The 21,787-nt window shown below is 52.6% G+C and overlaps 1 protein-coding gene across 3 annotated transcripts; it reads right to left on the bottom strand.

Annotated features, from left to right (window-relative positions):
* Positions 1–9,222: 9,222 nt before the first annotated feature.
* LOC119064483 (GDP-fucose transporter 1) lies at positions 9,223–16,773 on the bottom strand. Of its 3 annotated transcripts, none has more exons than XM_037166255.2 (3): positions 16,715–16,773; positions 14,709–15,235; positions 9,223–10,977 (listed from the first exon to the last, which is right to left on the bottom strand). In XM_037166255.2, exons 2-3 carry the CDS (start codon positions 15,202–15,204, stop codon positions 10,418–10,420), a joined length of 1,056 nt encoding a protein of 351 aa, XP_037022150.1. In that variant the 5' UTR covers positions 15,205–15,235; positions 16,715–16,773; the 3' UTR covers positions 9,223–10,417. The 3 variants fall into 3 exon arrangements, with proteins under 3 accessions (XP_037022150.1, XP_037022151.1, XP_037022149.1); XM_037166256.2 differs by lacking the exon at positions 16,715–16,773 and adding an exon at positions 16,421–16,577; XM_037166254.2 differs by lacking the exon at positions 16,715–16,773 and having other exon boundaries at positions 14,709–16,161.
* Between the last annotated feature and the right edge of the window lie 5,014 nt (positions 16,774–21,787).

Here is a 21,787-nt window from a genome sequence, read left to right as displayed (position 1 = left end):
GGGGAGGGGGAGGCGTTACTGTTGTAAGGTTTTACTCCTTAACTGAAAGTTCCATAATAAAAAAGTAAAACCTATGGAGTACATGTAAAGCCTCACATGCTAACTGCTTGCCATAGAAAACTGGAAGGGTTAGGGGAAATAAGCACCGTGCAGCAGCCCCAGGGCAGATGCGGAGTCCCCAGTGCCAGCTCTGCCCCAGGCCCTCTCCTCCTCCACCAGGCCTCTGGTCCTCAGTCTGGGATGCTCACACCCTCCCTTCCTGCAGGGATGGGATGTCCTGCTTCCCAGTTACAGGCAGGTGGAGGATGCCTTCTGGTCACCTTGTCACCTTTGGGATCAAGTCATCCCTTTGGGGAATGAGAGACTTAAACAAACTGAGCTGGTCATCTGAACCTTATCTGGTGAGTCCTGTTCCAGGGCCACACCTGGGGCCGTGGGATGGCTTTCCAGCGATGCCTGCTCCAGTCTCTTCTCCCTGAGGCCTGGCCTTTCACCGTGACACGCAACTGAGTGGCAAACAGGGGACTCTTGTCTTTTGAGAGGCCCTGGTTTCCTGGAAGGGCCCCTTCCTTTGTCATATCAGCAGGGATTAATTTTTCTGATGAGTGTGGGCCCCCAAGGAAGAGATCTACACTGTATACAGGCCAGAAGCCCTTCTCAGAGAGAGACCAGGGGCTGTTCCCTGCTGGGTACGAGGGGCATAGTCTGGGCTCTCTGGGGGCCACAGGACCCCTGCATGTACGCTGGTCTCTAGTCTGCCCCTTACATTGTACCTGCAATTTCCCCATTAGCTGAACTCACTCCTTTGCATTAAGGTTGTGATAGGCTAACACAGTAAGTTCCACAGATTCCAGGTTTTTTTGTTCCTTATCAAGGAAAGGGGAGGTGGGGACCTTTCTTAGGGGTCTGAGGCCTCAAGGAGTTGTGCTTTCTGCACAAACTGTTTGCTTTTGGATTTAACTTAAGGAACGTTAATTATTTACACCATTCATAAAGGGTGAAGTTTTAGTTTTTTGCAGAGAAATGGCCCAGTGTGTGTATAAGCTGTGAGGTGGGACAGGAGGTCATCACTGTGGAGGTGAGGGCTGTAGCGAGCCAGGCCTTGTAGGCGCAGCCCTATTGTCTGGCCTTGGGTGGGAACCAAGGACAATGGCAGCAGATGATTTCTTTTTTAAAATATATTTTATTATGCTATTATAGTTTTGCCAATTTTCCCCCTCTACCCTCCCTCCAACCTGCCCCCAACCCTCTAGTATTCACCCCGATTAGTCCATGTCTGTGGGTTGTACATGTAAGTTATTTGAGTCCTCTATTTCCCGTACCATTTTTATCTTTCCCCGTCTACCTTATGCCTACTAACCACGCTTCTTCTTCCCTGTACCTGTCCCCCTTATTCCTCCCTTCCCTTTCCCTACTGAACTCTCTCCATGTGATGTCCATTTCTCTGATTCTGTTCCTGTTCTAGTTGTTTGCTTAGTTTCTTTTCTTTAATTTTAAAAATATTTATTTATTTATTTATCTTTAGAAGGGAAGGGAAGGAGAGAGGGAGAGAAATATCAATGAATGGTTGGTTCTCATGCATTCCCTGCTGGGAACTGGCCCCTGCTGGGAAATGGCCTGCAACCCAGGCATGTGCCTTGACTGCGAATCAAACCTTGATCTTTTGGTTCACAGGCCCGTGCTCAATCCACTGAGCTACACCAGCCAGGGCTCTGTTTGCTTAGTTTTCTGTTTTCGTTGTTTTTCTTTCCTTTTAGGTTCTTTTGTTGATAGCTGTGAGTTTGTTGGCATTTTACTGTTCATGTATTCAATGATCTTCTTTTTCTTAGGTAAGTCCCTTTAACATTTTATATAATAAGGGCTTGGTGGTGATAAACTCCTTTAACTTGAACTTATCTGGGAAGCACTTTATCTGCCCTTCCATTCTAAATGGTAGCTTTGCTGGATAGAGTCATCTTGGATGTAGGTCCTTGCCTTTCATGACGTCAAATACTTCTTTCCAGCCCCTTCTTGCCTGCAAGATTTCCTTTGAAAAATCAGCTGATAGACTAATGGGAACTCCTCTCTAGGTAACTCTTCCCTTTTCTCTTTCAGCTTTTAAGATTCTCTCCTTGTCTTTAACCTTGGGTAACTTAATGGTGATGTGCTTTGGTGTGTTCCTCTTTGGGTCCAACTTCCTTGGGACTCTCTGCACTTCCTGGACTTCCTGGAAGTCTATTTCCTTCACCAGATCAAAGGGGAAGTTTTCCTTCATTATTTGTTCAAATAAGTTTTCCATTTCTTGCTGTTGTTCTTCTCCTTCTGGCAGCCCTATAATTCGGATATTGGAACGTTTCAGGTTATCCCAGAGATTCCTCAGTCTTTATTTTTTTGGATTCTTGTTTCTTCATTCCGTTCCAGTTGGATGTTTAGTTTTTCCTTTTGTTCCAAATCATTGCTTTGAGTCCTGGTTCCCTCCTGTCTCTGTTGGTTTCCTGAACATTCTGCTTTACTTCACTTTGGGTATCCTTCATTTGTTTTTTCATTTGTCAACCAAACTCTATCAGATCTGTGGGCATTTTGATTACCAGGGTTTTAGATTCTCCATCAGACAGGTTGGCTGTCTCCTCCTTGTTTAGCTCTCCATCTGAGGCTCTACTCTGTTCTCTCATTTGGGCCATACTTCATCGTCTCAAGCACTGGTCTGGGTGTTCTGTTTGACTGTTTCTTTAATTCCTCGGTTGCCAGAGCCGCATGCAGTTTGATTTTTTGGCACTTCTGGTTGTTTATTGATTGTAGATTGGTTGTTGGCCTCCTTTTGGTTGTGTGAGGAAGCAAAGGGTTTCCACCCATGTCTTCATCTTGGCCCGAACTCAAAAGAAGATGATTTCTACAGACAGAAGTGACCTCGCAGGTGTAGGGAACAGTGATCCATATCGGTAGGGCCTGAGAACTCCTGGAAACACAGGTGTTGATTGTCTTGCCCCTGAGTTCAACAAGGACTCAGAAGCTAACTCTGTGTGGTGGACACTAGTAACTACCTACCAAAATTCAATCTCCCATTAGCCCAAATAACTGAAAGGTAGTCACATGGTTGCCCAGCCTGCCTTGTGGGTCACTAAGACATGTGACTCAGTGGTTGGGGAAGGGAGGTGATGTGTTTGCTGCTGTCCACATCCGGGCCTTAAAACCTTAGGCGTGTGCTCCTCCATGCTCTCTCCTCCTCTTCCCATAACCTGGGAGCCCAGTATATCTACAATGCAGCTGTGACCATGCAGACGAGGTCAATGTCATAGGGCTGTGGGAGCAACATGAGGGGAAGAGCCTGGATTCCTGACTGTGTGGTGCAGGGCCACCTGCCAGTGTGGCCTGCCTACCTTGGGACTGTTACATGAGAGAGAAGTCAACTTCTACTGTTCATGTCCCTGTGTGGTTATAGGGGGAGCTCTTTGTTATAGCAGCGAGGCCTTTACCCTTTTTGTTGCTTCTTTTTATTATATGTTCTGTCTTTAATGGAGGCCTGAGGTTCGGAAGGACAGCCCCGATTTTGTAAGCATGAGACAAAAGGAGGACAGCTAAAGATGGCAGAGCAGAAGCCTGGGGACAGCCTGAGTCCCTTGGAGCCTGGATGATCTGCCATGGGCAGGCCCAGGGTCTGAGGCAGCAATGCAGGGAATGTAATCACCAGGGAAGGAGCCCAAGCTGCAGAGCTGGAGGCAGGGTGGAGAATGTTGAAGGCAGGGCCCATGTTGCAGAGAAGGATTAGGAGTGGGTGAACCAGGGACAGGACTGGTAAATCCAGGGTCTGTTAATAAAAAAGGTCCCAGTGTTGGGAACAGGGTTCTGCAGGCAAAAGCAAAAACTATTCCTTGTTTCTCTAGATTCTGTGGGCTGATCAGGTGGCTCTTCTGCTGGTCTTGTGTGGGACCACCCTGTGGCCACGCCCACCTGGGGGGTGGGCCAGACCTGTTGCCCAGGTGCCTTGGTTCCCGTCCATGTGGCCTTTCCACATGGCTGCCTCCGGCCTCCTGAGAGTGGTTGTGTCAGAATAGCCGGGGGAGAAACAGAGGTCCCTTTAAAACATGGATTCCAAAGCCCCAGAATGTTTTTTCTGTACCTTGGTCAGAGCAAGTCACAAGTTCAGCCCTGAGTCAAGGATTCAGTAGACTCCACCTGTGGACAGCAGTTGCAGTCTGCACAGATGGCCGGCTGGACGGGCGCTGGGTGTGCCGGGCCAACACCACGGCTACTTTCAGGGGATTTAAAAAAAAGATTTTATTTATTTCTTTTGAGAGAGGAGAAGGAAGGAGACAGAGAGGCAGAGAAACACCACTGAGTGGTTGCCTCTTGTGTGCCCCCTACTGGGTTCCTGGCCCAAAACCTAGGCCTGTGCCCTGACTGGGAATGGCACCAGTGACCCTCTGGGTCTCAGGCTGGTGCTCAATCCACTGAGCCACACCAGCCAGGGCTGATTTCTTAGTTGCCACCAAAAGAAAATTAACTGGTATATCTTAGGATTTACAGTCTCTACCTACCACAACCTGATTTCGCCTCTCAGTGCCTCTCAGCGCCTCTCAGCCTCCCAGGCCTCGCCTTCCCTCAGTCACACCCACCACATTCCCACCCCAGTGCCCTTGCACCTGCTGATCTGTCTGCCTGACATGTTCTAATTCACATCTTCTCCTGACTGCTCCTTTGTCACATTCAGAGTTGGTCTCCCATTTTACTTGGAGAAGTTTGCCTCTGATCCCCGGAATTAAAGCCACACCCCCGATACTGCCTGTCTCCTAATTAAGCCTAAGGATATATTACTTACTATTTGCCTTTTTGATTGCTCTTATTCTTTGCTCACCTGAACTTGAAGAAGGGCGATAAGCCCGAGAACACAGGGACTGCGGTTGGTCTGGATCTCTGACATATGCCTGGCACATGGTGGGTGTTTAATATGTATTGACTGAAAAGCAAGCTTCCTGCCCTTTAGGAACTGTAATGTCAATATTCAGACAGCGGGGACCAAAGGCAACGTCAGTGGCAGCACAGATGACTCCACAAAGTGAGGAAGGAGCACAGGTCTCGGCTGCAGGGCCTCAGCGATAACGATCATCCTGTCATTTGTGACTAGAAGCACCGTTCGAAGGGCTTGGAAACTACAGGCACAGCATGCGCACCTCAACGTGACTTCTGAGAGGGCGTCCTGGGAATTCTGTGCAGGACGGGGCTCGGGCGTGACGGAGCGGGGGTCCGCACTGAGTGGCAAGGGACACCCAGACATGTGCGGAGGGCTGTAGTCAGGGGGCGGCCATGAGAAGGGCTGTGTGGCCGTTGTGATGCCCATCCCGTGTTCTCCCATGGGGCGTGCGTCTCTGTTTCCTACTCTTGCTTCTGGGCGGGCTTGCAGTTGCTTCAACCAATAAAGAAAGGCAGAGTGGTACAAAGGGACTTCCAGGCTGGGTCAGAAAAGGCCAGGTAGCTTCCAGGTACTCCTCCTGCAAACCACAGTGAGGACACCAACTGCAGGTAAGAGGTCCGACCCCCCAGAGACCACCATGCTAGAGAGGTCATGGGCAGATGCTCCAGCTGCCAGCTGCTTGCAGCTCCCAGCCCACGGCCAGCATCAGCTGCCAGCACCTGAGTGAGTGGTTTGGATGTTCAGCACCAGCCAGCAGATGCCACCACTTGAGGGACTCTGAGCAAGGACCGCTCAGCTGTGCCCTTTCTGACCCACAACATCACCAGCAAAACCAAATGGCTGTTTACAGCTGCCAAGTTTTGGGATAATACACCGTTTCTTTGGTGCTTTCTCCTTCACAAACACTGCCTGAGTCCTAACATCCCAGAGTCCCTTTGACATCACCACTGGATGAGGTCTCATCACGACCCATCAACATCTCAAACCTAACATGTCCCAAAATAAACTTGATCCCAGGCCCGCCCCTCACCCCTCCGTCTTCCTGGTCCAGTAAATGGCACCTCCGTCCCCAGTTTTGTGTTCAAGAATTCTGCTATCATCCTTGACTCCTTCCTTTTCCTCAGCCCCACGTGCAGTCCGTCTGAAAGGTCTGGAGCTTCACCTTCAAAATGCATCTCAGGTCCGTCCACTCTCTGTGTCTACTGCCACCACCACAGTCGAAGCCACCGCCACTTCTCACCTGGCCTCCACCATGGCCTCCTGCAGCCCTTGCCTTTCCTGTGAGGTCGTTCTTCTCACAACAGCCAGAGGGGCTTTCTCAACATAGAAATCAAGTCCTGGTGCCTCAGTGCCTGGCCGGGGCACTGAGCCCCCACCCAGCCTTGCTGTGGTCGGGACACGCCTCCTCTCCCACTGTTGTCCTTTCTGTGCTTTCAGTTACCAGGGGTGTCAGGTGCCCATGGCCAACTGTGGCCTGGAAATATGAAATGGGAAATTCCAGGGACACCCAGGTCACAAGTTTTAAATGTGCGCCATTCTGCTGGGTGCAGTGGGATGGTGCGTCCCTCACCGGTCCACCCTCTGTGTGTGTCATCGTTTTGCCCAGTGACTCCAGGCTGTGGTCGCTCCCTACCCACTAGTTATTAGCCACTTCGGTTATCAGGTCGACTGTCCTGTCCTGGTATAGCAGCCCTTGTGGTCACATGTCCCATATTTTATTTAATAGCGGCCCAATGGGCAAGTGTAGTGATGCTGGGAATTCATACATGCCAAAGAGAAGCTGAAAGTATGTCTATATAAGAAAAATAGTGTATGAGGGTGCAGTACTAACCTAGTTTCAGGCATCCATTAGGGCTTTTGGAATGTATCCCCATTGGATAAAGGGGGACTACTGAGCAGTGCTTCCTAGCTTGAACTTGACCTGTGGTTCCTTTCTTCTCCCTGATGAGTGGAGCCAAAACTTACCAGCATTTCCAAGTAATGGCAGAGGTTGTCAAATCTGTCTCTATCCCCTTTCCTGTCTCTGGGCATTTGCCTTCCCTGGGAGGAGACCCCCCAACTCTGCCCCTGCTACCCTGGCCTTTACCCTGGTCCTTCCCACACCCAACTCTTCTGCCTCCCCAGGGCCTCTGCATGGGCTGCAGCCTGTGCCTGGGATGCCCTGTCCCTGACTGTCCTCAGGACGGCTCCTCCCTTCCCTGGAGTCCGGGGTTAACACTGTGTTCTGAGAGGCCGCCTCTGACTGTTCCATCTGGGGAAGGTGCCTTCTGCAGTTCTCCATCTCGGCTTTTCCTTGATGGTCCTTGTCACAGCATCATTTGTTTTCTTCTTCTTCTCCTCCTCCTCCTCCTCCTCTTCTTCTTCTTCTTCTTCTTCTTTTTTTAATGCTTTTAGTTTTTGCCACTGTTGGTCTCCCTGGAGCTGGGCTCACAGTGAACAGTTGGGACAGAGACTGTTGTCTGTTGATGTGGAAACTAGCCAGACCCGTGGGATTCTGGGAACTATCCCGAACACTGATTCACATCCATGTTGTGTGGCAGGAAGGACAAGAGCTATCCCCATAACTCAGATAGGGAAAGTGAGGTACAGAGAGGCTAGGGGGCCTGGCCCAGGCCATCTCCCTTCTCAGAGGTGGAACCCAGGCTCCTGACTTCTGGTCAGGTGCTTTTCAACAGCAGAAGTGACGAGAGTTGCTTGCTGAAGGACCAGAGTGTGGCAGCAGCAGGCCAGGGTGCGGCTCCTAAACTCCCCATCTTCACCCACCAGTTTTTAGCAGGAAGCCTCATTGCTACATTCCTGCCCACAGAAAGGGACAAAGAGGAGGGGTAGGCGGGGCAGTCAGAGGAAGGAGCAGGGAAAACATTCCCGGAGGCCAGCTGGCCCCCTCTAAACACCAGAGATGGGCTGGGGCAGTGGTGTTGATGGAAGGCTGCCGCCTGCATGACAATGGGGGTCCGCAGGCAGCAACACACAGGACACATTTTTGTGGGTGTGTGAGAGAGTGTTGCAAGGTGGGCTGGGTTGTTGCATTGTTGTCTCAGAGTTGGGACCCACCAATTGTTCTAAACTTATGAATTAGTTTGGTATTTGAAATGAAGCCGGGTGCATGTATCTTTGTCTGCATTTAAATTTTCTGGTAAAAAGTTAAAATTGGTTATTTCTGGAATCTTGTCTAAGAAGGTATAAGGAACATGCAGAAGGACATTGTCTCAGCTTTCTGACTGCATGCAGGGTGCAGAACTGATAAGGTCTCTTCTGTCCAGGGGACTTGGTGCTGGCCGAAAAAGCAAGAGGACCAAGTCTGGGTGGGCTGGAGCATGCAGAGTACTTCCGGCGTGGCCCCCCCACTCTGGCCCTCACCCCGAACCTGTCTCCACTGCCCAAATGCGCCTTTCCCTTGGCACGCCCTTGTTGGCTGCTCAGTGGCTCTGCCCTCCCCCTGGAGCCCCTCCTCAGTTCAACTCAGTTCACACATCCTGGTCCTTAGGAGGACTGGGCTGGTCCCCCAGACTTGGTCTCTCCGTCTTCTGAGGCCGCAGGGCAGCAGCTGTGTCCATTACTGAGCCTGTGATGGGGCTGAGATGTGTGTTTCTGTGTGAGCCCATCAAAGCAGCAGGTTGGGGTTGTCACGTTAATATGACCTATCACAGCACCTGGCACCCCGAGTGCTCAGAAATGCTGAGCGCAGTTTTGGGCACTGTGGCTCGGTCCCAGGGTTCTGAAGGCGGGGACCCCAGTTTCATTCCTCCTGTTGCCTCTTCCTTCCTGTGCTCGTCTCTGAGCGGATGTATCCTCATATACAAAAGGGGGGTCAGCGGTGGTGCCCACCTCACAGGGTGTGTGTGCAACAGGGGTGTGGCGGGCGGGGGCTGTGAGGGTGAACGCTGGGTGTAGAGCACTGAGCTCGGTGCCCAGCCTCCAGCAAGTGCCCAGTGAAGGGCAGCTATTGCTGATATGAAAGCCCAGGTCTGGTCACCCACCTCCCAGGGAAAAGGCCTGACTGGAGAGAGGGAGAGAGCAGGCGTTTCTCTGAGGGGCTGCCCTGCTCATACCTGGGCTTGGCCAGGGCAGGGGAGAGCTGGTTCACAAATCGGGTCCGGCCCTGGCTGGTGTGGCTCAGTGGATTGAGTGCTGACTGTGAAGCAAAAGGTCGCCAGTTGGATTCCCAGTCAGGGCGCATGCCTGGCTTGCTGGCCAGGTCCCCAGGAGGGCTGTGTGAGAGGCAACCACACACTGATGTTTCTCTCTTTCTCCCTCCCTTCCCCTCTCTCTAAAAATAAAGAAATACAACCTTTACAAACAATGAATCAGGTCCAGGCACTGCCGGGGGCGGGGGTACCTTCCCGCACTCATCCCACTCTCCCCAACACACAGGATTCCTGACTCGGGTTTTAATTAAGTCACATACAATTCAGGGGATCAGGCCCCACCAACATCAGTTGAAACCACCTGGGATTGTGGGGGGCCTGGAGGAGGGGGTGGTGAGAAGATGCCCTCTCCCTCCAGTCCCCTATAGGGACCAAACCCACCGGAAGTCACCCCAGGGGAGATGGTGGAACAAAATGCCCAACAGAAGGGACAGGACCAAAGCTGCCCGAAGGCCCAGGAGGACAGTGAGGGGACAAAAGGGCTCTGCCAGCCCCGTCCTCAGGGAAAATCACAACTGTCCACTGACCCAGGGAAGAGGCTCCATCAGGCCCCCAGGGGAGAAGCTCTGGGGGAGGCAGAGCTGGAGAAGCAGAAGTGGCCCCGGGCCGCACTCTGTTGGCTGAGCCAGGCAGCTGAGCCTGTTTCCGGACTGGGGAGCGTGCTCAGGACCCTGCCTCACAGTGGAAGGTCTGCAGTTCCCATGTTCAGGAGCCGGAAACATGGGGTGCAGGTGGTGGGAAAGGGCAGTCTCCCATGATGCACCCCATTCCAGGGCCACTTCCCAGTGGTCTCTGGAGGTGCCAGGGCCAGGAATGGGCACAACTGATCCTTGGCCCCCTTTTGCAGGGCCTGGTGGTCTCTGCAGAGAAGAGGGAATACTGGCCCCTTCCCCCTCAGCCCAGCCCCCACTCCCCTCTCAAGGAAGCTGGGTTAGTGGGGCCAAAGCTGTGCTGCCTCCCTGGAACTTGGACACCTGAGGTTTCCCAACTGCCTTCGTTGGGCCCGTGGCGGGATCACAGCCTCATGTCCCTGAGCACTTTGCCACACTGCTCCATAAAGGTTGTGGACATGTGCAGGGAAAAGGCCCTGGGAGGGGGGCAGGAAGGGGTGCATCACTGTGCTGCTCCCCAAGGGCTAGTGTGCTCTCCCCACAGGGGTCCTTCCTCTCTAGGGGAGCACAAAACCCCCAGTTAAAAAAACGGATCCAGGGAGGATTGGCAACATTCTGACATCGCTTGAAACACTGGTTCCATTTGACCATCTAACTCCCATTGGTTCGTAATCATAGCCCCTGGGGGCTGTCCGCTCTGGGTAAGAGAGGTCTTCCGGCTTTCAGGGGCGTTCTCCTGGGACAGGCCATCCCGAGGCCCTGGCAGGAGCTCACACCCTCATGCTGCTCTTCTCCTCCTCCTTGGGGCTGGGCTCCTCCTGGACCTTCTTCATCTCCCAGCCCCTGACCCAGGTGTAGGCGGAGGAGCCCCCGAGCACCATCAGGTTGCTTGTCCACCAGAGGAAGCTCTTGGTCTCCTCGTAGTACAGCACAGCCAGCACCGTCTGGGCGCAGGCCTTGGCCGTGCCCGACACGTTGTGGGTCAGGGGACTGGTGAACTTGATCTGCAGGCCTGTCACGTAGCCAATGGCAAAACCAAACAATCCTCCCAGTGTCATCATGCCCCAGAAGTGGGCACTGCCCAGCTGGACAAAGAGGCGGAGGGTCCGCAGCTCCCCGAGCAGCAGAAGCAGGGGCAGGAAGAGAACGCATGCAATCACATTGTTGTAGAAGGTCAGGCGCCAGATGCTGCCGTCCACCACTGGGAGCACTTTCTTGGTGTAGATGGCGTTGAGTGAGACACAGAGGCTGGCTAGCACGCCAAAGAGGGTGCCGGTCCAAGACAGGGTACCCTCAGCCCCCTCCTGATCCACACCAAGCCAGAAGCCACCTGCAGAGGGGAGAGGAGGTGGGGAGGGAGATGAGAATGGGAGAAAGGAGGACAGAGAATTTTGCTGCCCTAATTCACAGAATGTAACGCTGCCCTCACCACCCCATTCTCCCACCCTCCCTGCAATAAATGTGCCAAAGTCTCTACTGTTTGCAAAGCACCACACAAGGGCTGGGGGCGTGGCCCAGGCCAAGAATGCTTCTCCTGGAGAACGCATTCTAGCAAAGGAGAAAGATAGTAAAACAATTAATGCCCAATTACTTCTTTAATTACACTTGTAATGAGGCCTGTGAAACAGTACAGGGTGCTGCAAGAACCCATAACTGGGTGATGGTGCTGGCCTGAGGCATCTGGAAAGTAGCACTTGGGTCAAGCCCTATAGGATGTGTACTTTATGGTGACAGTGACCTTGGGCAAGTGATTTAAGGTCTCAGAGGCTGGGCATCCTGGTCTGTAAAAAAGAAGCCTGTAGTGAGTTAGAATCACTTGTGGCTGCAGGTCATTTGGGATAGTCACGCTTCACTTCCTTAGGCTCCAATCCTCTGTCACCTCCTGCTCACAGGGCCTCTGAGTCTCCCCACTATTGGTCTGTGCTCCTCAGCCTGGCACCTGGGCTTCCTGCAACTCTGCCAGCTGTCCCCATCCTGCGACCACCCAGGCTGGCTGTGCTCTGATCTCCTGCTTCTCATGCTGGTGGGGCTGTGTCCTTGTTTGTCTCCAGCACCACAAACACCCTCCTCCTTCTCAGAGTTTCAACTCATTCTTCAAGGTCAAAGTCAGCTTCTGGGGTGGGGGGAGTCTTTCCTCATACCCTCAGCCACCAGATCACTTCTTGCTTCTGCTTCCCTTCCAGACCCCTGCTGTGACCTGGGCTGCAGCGAACCTGCCCACAGGGACAGTGCTGTCTCTTCAGCAAGACCCCACCTTCCCAGAGACAGGGCTGAATCTTACACATGTTGAATCCCCTGCCTCAGCCTCTGGCAACATGGTGTGGGGGGTTGTGAGTAGGAAAAGTTCTGGAGTCAGAGAGATTTGGGCTCTGCCATTTAGAGGCTGGGTGGCCTGGGAAAAGTTCACTGAACTTCTCTGAGCTCCCATTTCCCTGAGTGGCAGAGATATGGGCCACTCTCTTGATGCACCACCCCTGCCCCCCAAACAAGCCACTCTGCACTCTGCAACCAGAATGGCGTTCCTAAAGTACAGATCTGCTCAGGTCATGTCCTCGCTTAAAGCTCCCCTATGTTGCCTCCCCATTGCCCTTAAAATATTCCAGACTAACTAACTTGGGCAGCCTCGCATCTGGTGAGTCTTGCTCGGGCCCAGCCATGGAGAATGAACGTGCTATACCTCACCCCTTCCTCACATCCATCTGGTACTTCCTCCAGAAGGGCTGCTTGCATGACCCCCTTCACACCCACCTGCCCTCCCCGCCACAGCCAGGATTCCCACTGCACCCTCTCTGTCCCCTCACAGCTCTCCCTGTTCCATCTTCACTCATGGACAGCCATGCATCATCACTGTGACCTCCAGGAGCTTAGGAGCCGAGTGTACCTTTTCCAAACATGTCTCCCCAATGCTTGGCACAGCCCCTGGCATGTATGTGCCTGGTCTCAGGGAGTATTTGTTGAATGAATGAATGAATGGAGGTTGTTCTGGAGGTGGTTGTGAGGATTAGGGGAGACCAGGCACCCACTGCATCGTAGGCCTGCTCTCCCAGAGCTCCCTTTCTTGGCAGAGCCTTTGCCAACAAGTTACCCATGGCCCTGCTGGGGGTGGCAGGTGCTTAGCTGGAGCACCCTCAGTCCTCCTGCTGGTTCCCTTCTGGTCTAGGAGGGACAGACCCCAGAGGGACTCTCAGCTGGAAGGAGCTTTGAAAGGCACTGTATGACCTGGGAGCAGGGAGGAGGGGGCTGGAGTAGTGGCCTCTGACCCACCTTCCCCAACAAGGAGCAGGCAAGGGAGTCACTCCAGAGCGGGAACAGGTTGGACTGAGGCCGGCACAAGCACCAGCCTCCAGGGCCTGGCCCCATCTGGCTGGCCAGTGGCTGCACCTCTCAGTAGCAATCTCACCATCAGCTACTTTTATTACTTTTCGGATCTGGGCCCAGTTTCCCTAGTGACATCACCTTCCTGCATGCAAGTTCTCCCACCAAGAGCATCCCAAACACACACGCACAGGTCTGCAGGACTGAAGTGGAGATGCATGGGGGAGAGAGAGGAAGGGGAAAGGGGAGCAGCTGAGAGGGATATGCTGGGGGTCTTGGCAGCTCCTCCCACTCTAGCCTGCTCCCTTCTCCCCTGTCCTGCCCCCAACTTGGGGCTAGACTGAGCAGCCCTCATGCAGCAGTTGCTGAACAAAGAGGACATTTTCTAGGACAGGTGGCATGGGATGGGCTGCTGCCCTTAACCAGCGCCCCTGGGCCTGGGTCTCTGAGTCACTGGTGAAGAATATGCAGGTCAAGCAAGATCAACTTTCCAGCACCAGGAAAAGCCTGAACAAATTTAAAGAAGCATCTCATTCCTGGATGACAGAGGCCCAGGAAGCCAGGCAGGGATGCTGGGGGTGCTCCTACCTGGTGTGCTGCAACAAAACAAGTGTTCTATAACCTAAGTTGTCCTAACAGTCACCACTGGCCACATGTGGCTACTGAGCATTTGAAGAAAAGTGGCGACAGAATCAGGTTACAATGCCTGTCACTGAGACTAAATTTTCAACATTGCCTTTAGTTTGAATTACAGGAGTCTTCACTTAATGTGGTCCATAGATTCTGCCACTAAAACAACATGGAAGTAAATCAGTTTACCATAGGCTAATCGATATAAACGAGAGTTAAGTTCCTATGCATCTCAGCATTGTTATAAGAAAACCATGGTATTTGAGGACCTGCTGCAATTTAAGTGGAAAGAGACATGTGGCCAGTGATTGCTGTACCAGATAGTGCAGCTTTAACTTCTGGGGGACAAGAACAGAGCAGAGTGGTTAGAAGCACAGGCCTGGCAGTCTGGCCACTCTGTTTGCATTCCAACCTTGCATTGTTGGCTGTGTGGCCTTGGGCAAGTAATGGAACCTCCCTGAGCCTCAGTTTCCCTGTTTGAATGGAGATGCTCACCGTGATGCCACCACCCAGGGACCTCTGGGGAACAAAGGACATGCTATAAGTGAAATGATAGCACAATGTCCCCATCAATAATGGTGAGTTTTGGGGAAGAGAGCTAACGTCAAGTTTGTGAAGAGAGCTCATGTCTCTCAAAGTGTATCCCCTGCCACTGTCTCAGGCATTATTATGAGCCTGCAAGGTCAGGGTGACAGAACATTTATGAAAAGATGCACTGTCTTCTAGAAAGACCACTGGATGGGGAGTCAGGACATGGCAATACAGCACAGTGAGCATGGTGGTCAAGTGCATGGAGTCTGAGTGCTTGAGATCAGATCCCAACTCTGCCACTTATTAGCTGTGTGATCTTGGAGAAGTTCTAAACCTCTCTGTGCTTTGGTTTTTCCCTCAGTGAAATATAATTTTACCTTGTATGAGGGGCCCTGACTGTGGCCTTAACTTGTTGGGGGACCTCAAGCAAGTTGTTTGTTCTCTGGGTCCCAGGATTTTCCTCTTATTACTGTGGCATCTTGGGAGCTGGGACAGATAAAGTCCAAAGACGCTTGAGAGGGATATTCCTTAGGGTTTTGGCTGCAGTGCCTCCTGTATTTCCCATGGCCCTGGCTGGTCACTTACCAATGATGATACCACAGGTGAGCAGGGCGTAGAAGGAGGTGGTCTGTTTGAGCAGCAGGTAAGAGAGCAGCACATTGAAGACCGTAGTGAGTGAACGGCCCACGTTGTAGAAGGCCACACCCACATACTTCAGGCAAAGGTTATTGAAGGTGATCATGCTTATAAAGACCACGGAGAGGGGCAGGACACTGCGGGCCACCCTGAGATCCAGGTACAGCGTGGGGAAGTCCAGTGCACCAGGAAAGCAGACGGCCAGTGTGCTGAGACCCTTGCAGAGGAGTGTGGTCACCAGGCACTGGTAAAAGGTGACGAAGATGGGGGCGTCCAGCTGCAGGGAGGAGCTGTCCAGCAGGTACTTGTTGAGAAAGACCATGGAGATGGAGGTGACCCAGTAGAGAGAGACCACCAATGCAATCTGCAGTGCCCGAAGCAGAAAGGGCTTCTCCTGGCTGGCCTCCGGCTCGCTGTAGGGGTCAGGGGCCCCCATCAGTGCCATGTGCAGGATCCTGGAGCGCTTCAGAGGGGCCCTGTTCATGGTAGCAGAGGAGCTGGGTCACTGCACAGCCAGAACTGATTTCCTGGAGTCAAGAGCAGTGAGCTCAAATGTGCTTTCTGCAGGCCACAGCCCTCAACTGACAGATGAGGCGTGGCCTAGAGGCCTGACCACCTTTCCCTTGTATGAAGAAGTTCCGTTTCAGGGTGAGCTTCACAACCTGCTCTCACCCCACAGGCCTCAGGTGTGAGAGAAGATATAGGGAAGGACTAGTGAACAGGCAGATGACCTACCAGAGAAGAAGAGGCTGGGGCCTAAGGGAGAGGAATGGAAGGAAGTGGCAGGAGGAGGAGAAATTCAGGGCCAGGGTGCTGGAAAATTGCCGACAAGGTGGGGAAGAGGGTCTGGGAGAGAGAGGCATCGGCTGCTATGGAAGAGGGGCGTTTATAGAGAGAGGGCAAGCTTGCGGCGGGTGTTCTGAAAAGAGGGATGCAGGGGAGGGCTCAGGGTGGGGTCCAAGGGTCGAGAAAGGAGGCCGGGGGAAGCTGGGTTACAGCGTGGGGTTTCCCGGGGCGCAGGCTATAGGTCAGCCCGGAGCCTCCAGGCTTAAGAGACCGCTCCCAGCGGGGCGGTACCGGGACTCACTTCCGGGCACGCCCCCGACCGCTTCCTTAAAGAGGCCGCACGCCAACGTCATTCTTAAAGCCATAGTCTCAGAGAGAAGGCCTTCAGAGTCAGCTCGCGTTGAGGCCCGGGCTGCCTCTCGTTCGCTAGAGGAGGCGGATCTCAGCAGCCAGGGAAGGTTCTTCTGATCGTTGGAGCCTCGGTCCCCTACCTGCAAGCGCCACCGGCCCTGTCTCTTACGAAGGCTAACTCCCTCCCCTCCGTTTATCCAAAGGTGCATTCGCTCCTGGTCCCCCCCCTCGCGGGACTGCGCTCTCCGCGCTCCCCATTCTTGGCACTGTTCCACGTCCCTCCAGGTCTAAAGACACCCCCATCCCTGCCAGCCCCCCAGCTCACTGTTCCCAAACCTCTTTACAGTTCCCTCCTTCCCCCACTGTCACCGCCTCAGACCCTCTCCCAACTCAGATTCCTAACAGCATTCTCAGACGCCCGAGGCCATACCGCCCCTAACATGTCTGCCCTGATCCCCCAATTCTAGCCCCCTGCGGTCGGGTCCGAGCCTGAATGCATCACCCTCTCCCCGGGTTGTCTCCACCTTGCAAAATCCTCCTCTTCACGCCAGGCCCAGCCGCAAGCTCCTGCCCGATGGCTGGCGTTCCCAGCAAGCGCAAGCGACCCCTCGCTCACTTCTCTGGTCGCTGACGGACTGTGGGCTCCCGCTGCCCTGACTGGCACCTGCGCAACACACCTACAGCGTCTCACCCAGTGCCGCGCCCTCGGGAGATGACTTCCTGTTCCCAGCCCTGGGCGCAGGCACAGCGCCAGCTCCGCTGCCAACTTCTCAGTGGGAGCCCGGGGGCGACTGAGGGGAGACCTAGGCCCAGCCTACCTTCAGCCCCCGGTTGTCCCGCTGGTCGCGAGAGCAGGTTCCTTCCTCTTTCCAAGGCTACCCCAACTTTGGGACCTCGCCCCAGTCAGCCCCACAATCCCCCGCTCCAGTTACCACGGCTTGCACATCTCAGGATCCCGCCGCATCCCCGGCCTGTCCCGCACCAGGCCTGAGCTTCCACAAGTGCGTGCGGGTAACGACTCTGCTTCTCCCTGTTCGCGGGGAGTGGAGTGTCCCCGCCCCCGCTCCCCGTTCCCCACTCCCAGGGACCCGCCTGGGAAGTCGGTGACCAGCCCGGGACCGCCACTTACCAGCAGGCACCAGGGCTGACTTCTCTCCCTGATTCCCGCTCAAGCACCAAGACTGGGCGGCTCAATTCTCCTGAGTTCTCTTTGTTGTAAAGCTAGGGGGCTGGACTATGCCCGTTGGTCTCAAACCCCTTACTCAGAATCCTAGCTAGTATGGTTCCGAGTAGGGGGTACTGGCTGTTTGTTCCATTTCAGACGCCATTTAATTAGTGCCACTTAATTGACTGGTAAGATGCCTGAGATTTGCTTTAAATACTCAGAATATTCACCAAAAAGAAAGGAGAAAGGTTGATGAAACAAGGTAGGCAAAGTGTTGATAACTTTTGAAGCTAGGCATGGGTATTGGGGCGGGGGTTATTGGTGTAAGAAGGTTTTACTCCTTAAGTAAAAGTTCCATAATAAAAACATAGAAACTGGGAACCAACTGTATGGGAAAACATATGTGCCAATGATACCTCAGACAAGGGTTTGATCTCAAAAATGTATAAAGAACTCACACGATCTACACCAGGAAGACAAAAAACCCAATTAAAAAAAGCGCAAAGGACTTGAACAGACACTTCTCCAAGGAGGGCATACTGAGGGCCCAGAGACATATGAAAGGATGCTCAGCATCACTAGTCATCAGAAAGATGCAAATTAAAGCCACAATGAGATACCACTTTACACAGGTCAGAATGGCCATCATAAACAAATCAACAAACAATAAGTGCTGGAGAGATTGTGGAGAAAAGGGGACCCTAGTGCACTGTTGGTGGGAATGCAGACTGGTGCAGCCACTGTGGAAAACAGTATAGAATTTCCTCAGATAACTAAAAATGGATCTGCCTTTTGACCTAGCAATTCCACTGCTAGGATTATATCCTAAGAACCCTGAAACACCAACCCAAAAGAACCTATGCATTGCAATGTTCACAGCAGCACAATTTAAAATAGGCAAATGCTGGGAGCAGCCTAGATGCCCATCGGTAAATGAGTGGATTAATAAACAATGGTACATTTATACGATGGAATACTACACGGTAGAAAGAAAGAAGGAGCTCCTATCCTTTACGGAAACCTGGATGGAACTGGAAAGCATTATGCTAAGTGAAGGAAGTTAAGCAGTGAAAGCCAAATACCATATGATCTCACCTATAAGTGGAACCTCATTAACAAAACAAACTGGGAAGCAAAATACAGCCAGAGACATTGAAATTGACAACAAACTGACATTAACCAGAGAAGAGGGGAGAGGGAAATAACCTAGGAAAGAAGGAAAAGGGACGAAAACGAACATGAATGAGGGACCTGTGAACTGAGCTGAGTGGGGTGGGATTGAGGGTGGGAGGTGGGCAGGGGAAAGTGGTGGTGGGAAAATGAAAACAACTGTGTTTGAACATCAATAAAAAAAGGGGGGGAGTAAAACCTATGGAGTACATTTAAAGTATCACACGCTGACTGTTTCCCACAGAAAACTGGAAGGGTTAGGGGAAATAAGCACCGTGCAGCAGCCCCAGGGCAGATGCAGAGTCCCCAGTGCCAGCTCTGCCCCAGGCCCTCTCCTCCTCCACCAGGCCTCTGGTCCTCATTCTGGGATGCTCACACCCTCCCTTCCTGCAGGGATGGGATGGCCTGCTTGCCAGTTACAGGCAGGCGGAGGATGCCTTCTGGTCACCTTGTCACCTTTGGGATCAAGTCATCCCTTTGGGGAATGAGAGACTTAAACAAACTGAGCTGGTCATCTGAACCTTATCTGGTGAATCCTGTTCCAGGGCCACACCTGGGGCCGTGGGATGGCTTTCCAGCGATGCCTGCTCCAGTCTCTTCTCCCTGAGGCCTGGCCTTTCACTGTGACACGCAACTGAGTGGCAAACAGGGGAATCTTGTCTTTTGAGAGGCCCTGGTTTCCTGGAAGGGCCCCTTCCTTTGTCATATCAGCAGGGATTAATTTTTCTGATGAGTGTGGGCCCCCAAGGAAGAGATGTACATTGTATACAGGCCAGAAGCCCTTCTCAGAGAGAGACCAGGGGCTGTTCCCTGCTGGGTACGAGGGGCATAGTCTGGGCTCTCTGGGGGCCACAGGACACCTGCATGTACGCTGGTCTCTAGTCTGCCCCTTACATTGTACCTGCAATTTCCCCATTAGCTGAATTCACTCCTTTGCATTAAAGTTGTGATAGGCTAACACAGTAAGTTCCACGGATTCCAGGTTTTTTTGTTCCTTATCAAGGAAAGGGGAGGTGGGGACGTTTCTTAGGGGTCTAAGGCCTCAAGGAGTTGTGCTTTCTGCACAAACTGTTTGCTTTTGGATTTAACTTAAGGAACGTTAATTGTTTACATTCATAAAGGGTGAAGTTTTAGTTTTTTGCAGAGAAATGGCCCAGCGTGTGTATAAGCTGTGGGGTGGGACAGGAGGTCATCACTGTGGAGGTGAGGGCTGTAGCGAGCCAGGCCTTGTAGGCGCAGCCCTATTGTCTGGCCTTGGCTGAGACCATGAAAAATGGCAGAAGAAGATGACTTCTGGAGACATAAGCAACCTCCCAGGTTTAGGAGACAGTGGTCTGAATCAGTAGGGCCTGAGAACTCCTGGAAACACAGGTGTTGACTGTCTGTCCCTGAGTTCAACAAGGACTCAGAAGCTAACTCTGTGTGGTGGACACTAGTAACTACCTACCAAAATTCAATCTCCCATTAGCCCAAATAACTGAAAGGTAGTCACATGGTTGCCCAGCCAGAGACTCTACTTCCCAGCCTGCCTTGTGGGTCACTAAGACATGTGACTCAGTGGTTGGGGAAGGGAGGTGATGTGTGTGCTGCTGTCCACATCCGGGCCTTAAAACCTTAGGCGTGTGCTCCTCCATGCTCTCTCCTCCTCTTCCCATAACCTGGGAGCCCAGTATATCTACAATGCAGCTGTGACCATGCAGACGAGGTCAATGTCATAGGGCTGTGGGAGCAACATGAGGGGAAGAGCCTGGATTCCTGACTGTGTGGTGCAGGGCCACCTGCCAGTGTGGCCTGCCTACCTTGGGACTGTTACATGAGAGAGAAGTCAACTTCTACTGTTCATGTCCCTGTGTGGTTACAGGGGGAGCTCTTTGTTATAGCAGCGAGGCCTTTACCCTTTTTGTTGCTTCTTTTTATTATATGTTCTGTCTTTAATGGAGGCCTGAGGTTCGGAAGGACAGCCCCGATTTTGTAAGCATGAGACAAAAGGAGGACAGCTAAAGATGGCAGAGCAGAAGCCTGGGGACAGCCTGAGTCCCTTGGAGCCTGGATGATCTGCCATTGGCAGGCCCAGGGTCTGAGGCAGCAATGCAGGGAATGTAATCACCAGGGAAGGAGCCCAAGCTGCAGAGCTGGAGGCAGGGTGGAGAACGTTGAAGGCAGGGCCCATGTTGCAGAGAAGGATTAGGAGTGGGTGAACCAGGGACAGGACTGGTAAATCCAGGGTCTGTTAAGAAAAAATAGTCCCAGTGTGGGGGAGTGGGTTCTGCAGGCAACAGTGGGAGTGCTGGAGAGGATTAGCAGAGGCTTGGCTCCTCTTTAGCAACAACATTTCCTGGAGACGTCACCTTTATGACTGGCCTGGCTTCTGTTCCACACCTAGTTTGGGTGGTGCAGGCTTTTTTTCCGCCAGGTCCAGAACAGCAAAAATGTCACTCCCCCAAATTCCTGGACCAGGCGTCTGAGTGATCACCAGGCAGGACCAGTTTGTCTCCAGATTAACTGCTCCTCTGTGGCGACTGAGAAGCAGTGTCAGCCCTGCTAGCGAGAGGCGGGATGCTTGGTGGGTGACAGGTGCATTGGCTTGGATAGTGTTCCTGCAAATTCAGCACGTGGCCTTATTTGGAAATAGGTTTTTGCAGATATAATTAGTTAAGTTAAAAAAAGTTCATACTGGGTTAAGGTGGAACCTGATTCCTATCTCCGATGTCCTTATGAGGCACAGAAATTTTCCCATAACCCCTCTGCCCCCACACATGCATAGCCTCCCTCATTATCAACACGCCCCCTCAGAGGGGTATATTTGTTAGAACTGATGAACCTGTACTCATAGGTCATTATAACTCAGTCCATAGTTTATATTAGGGGTATTCTAATCTCATTATTCTGTGAGCTTGGACAAATGTATAATGACATGTATTCACCGTTAGCGTATCATACAAAGTATTTTCACTCCTGTAAAATATCATTCAAGTTTCAGTCTGGTGCGGGCAAAATCACTCTCAGAAGTCTTGAGTTTACTGAGTGGGTGGGCTCAGGGTCATGTGACCCCACTTGACCAATCCTTGTGGCCAGGCAGATAAACTCAGCGTCTAGCTTAAGTCCTGCATGGCTAGCTCTGCCCCTGGACCAGACAGAGTGGTCTGAGAGTGAGGGTGCATGGCTCTGGAAATGAAATCATGAGGTGCTGCCAGAAGAAGGGGGACGGATGCTGGACTGGCGAACTGCGGGTGTCCACAGTGAGGGGCCTGCACTGGATCGGGGACAGGGCATCCGGATGTTTGCACAGAGCCCCTCCCTGCTCCTTTGCTTGTGTGGCTCCGCATAGTTCAGTGCTTCCTTACATTTGCCCCCTGAGTCTGGCTAGCTCCTTGTCCCTCAGAACTCAGGGCAGGCATCACTCCCTTAGGGAGACCCCCAATTAGATTGGGTCTCCCTGCTGTTTCCCTCTGTGAAGAGTAGGCACAGGGGCGTCTATTCCCTTTTAGATAAGAATGTCCCCATATCCTGTTGGGAGTGCCTCCTCCTGGCTACTGTAGCTTCTGTGCTTGCCTTC

The sequence above is a fragment of the Artibeus jamaicensis genome, unplaced genomic scaffold (genome assembly GCF_021234435.1).
Source record: "Artibeus jamaicensis isolate MK-2021 breed Jamaican fruit bat unplaced genomic scaffold, CSHL_Jam_final contig_797, whole genome shotgun sequence".
NCBI classification, from domain to species: Eukaryota; Metazoa; Chordata; class Mammalia; order Chiroptera; family Phyllostomidae; genus Artibeus; species Artibeus jamaicensis.
The sequence above is the reverse complement of the archived record's forward strand: the minus strand, read 5'-3'. Positions and strand labels throughout refer to the sequence as shown.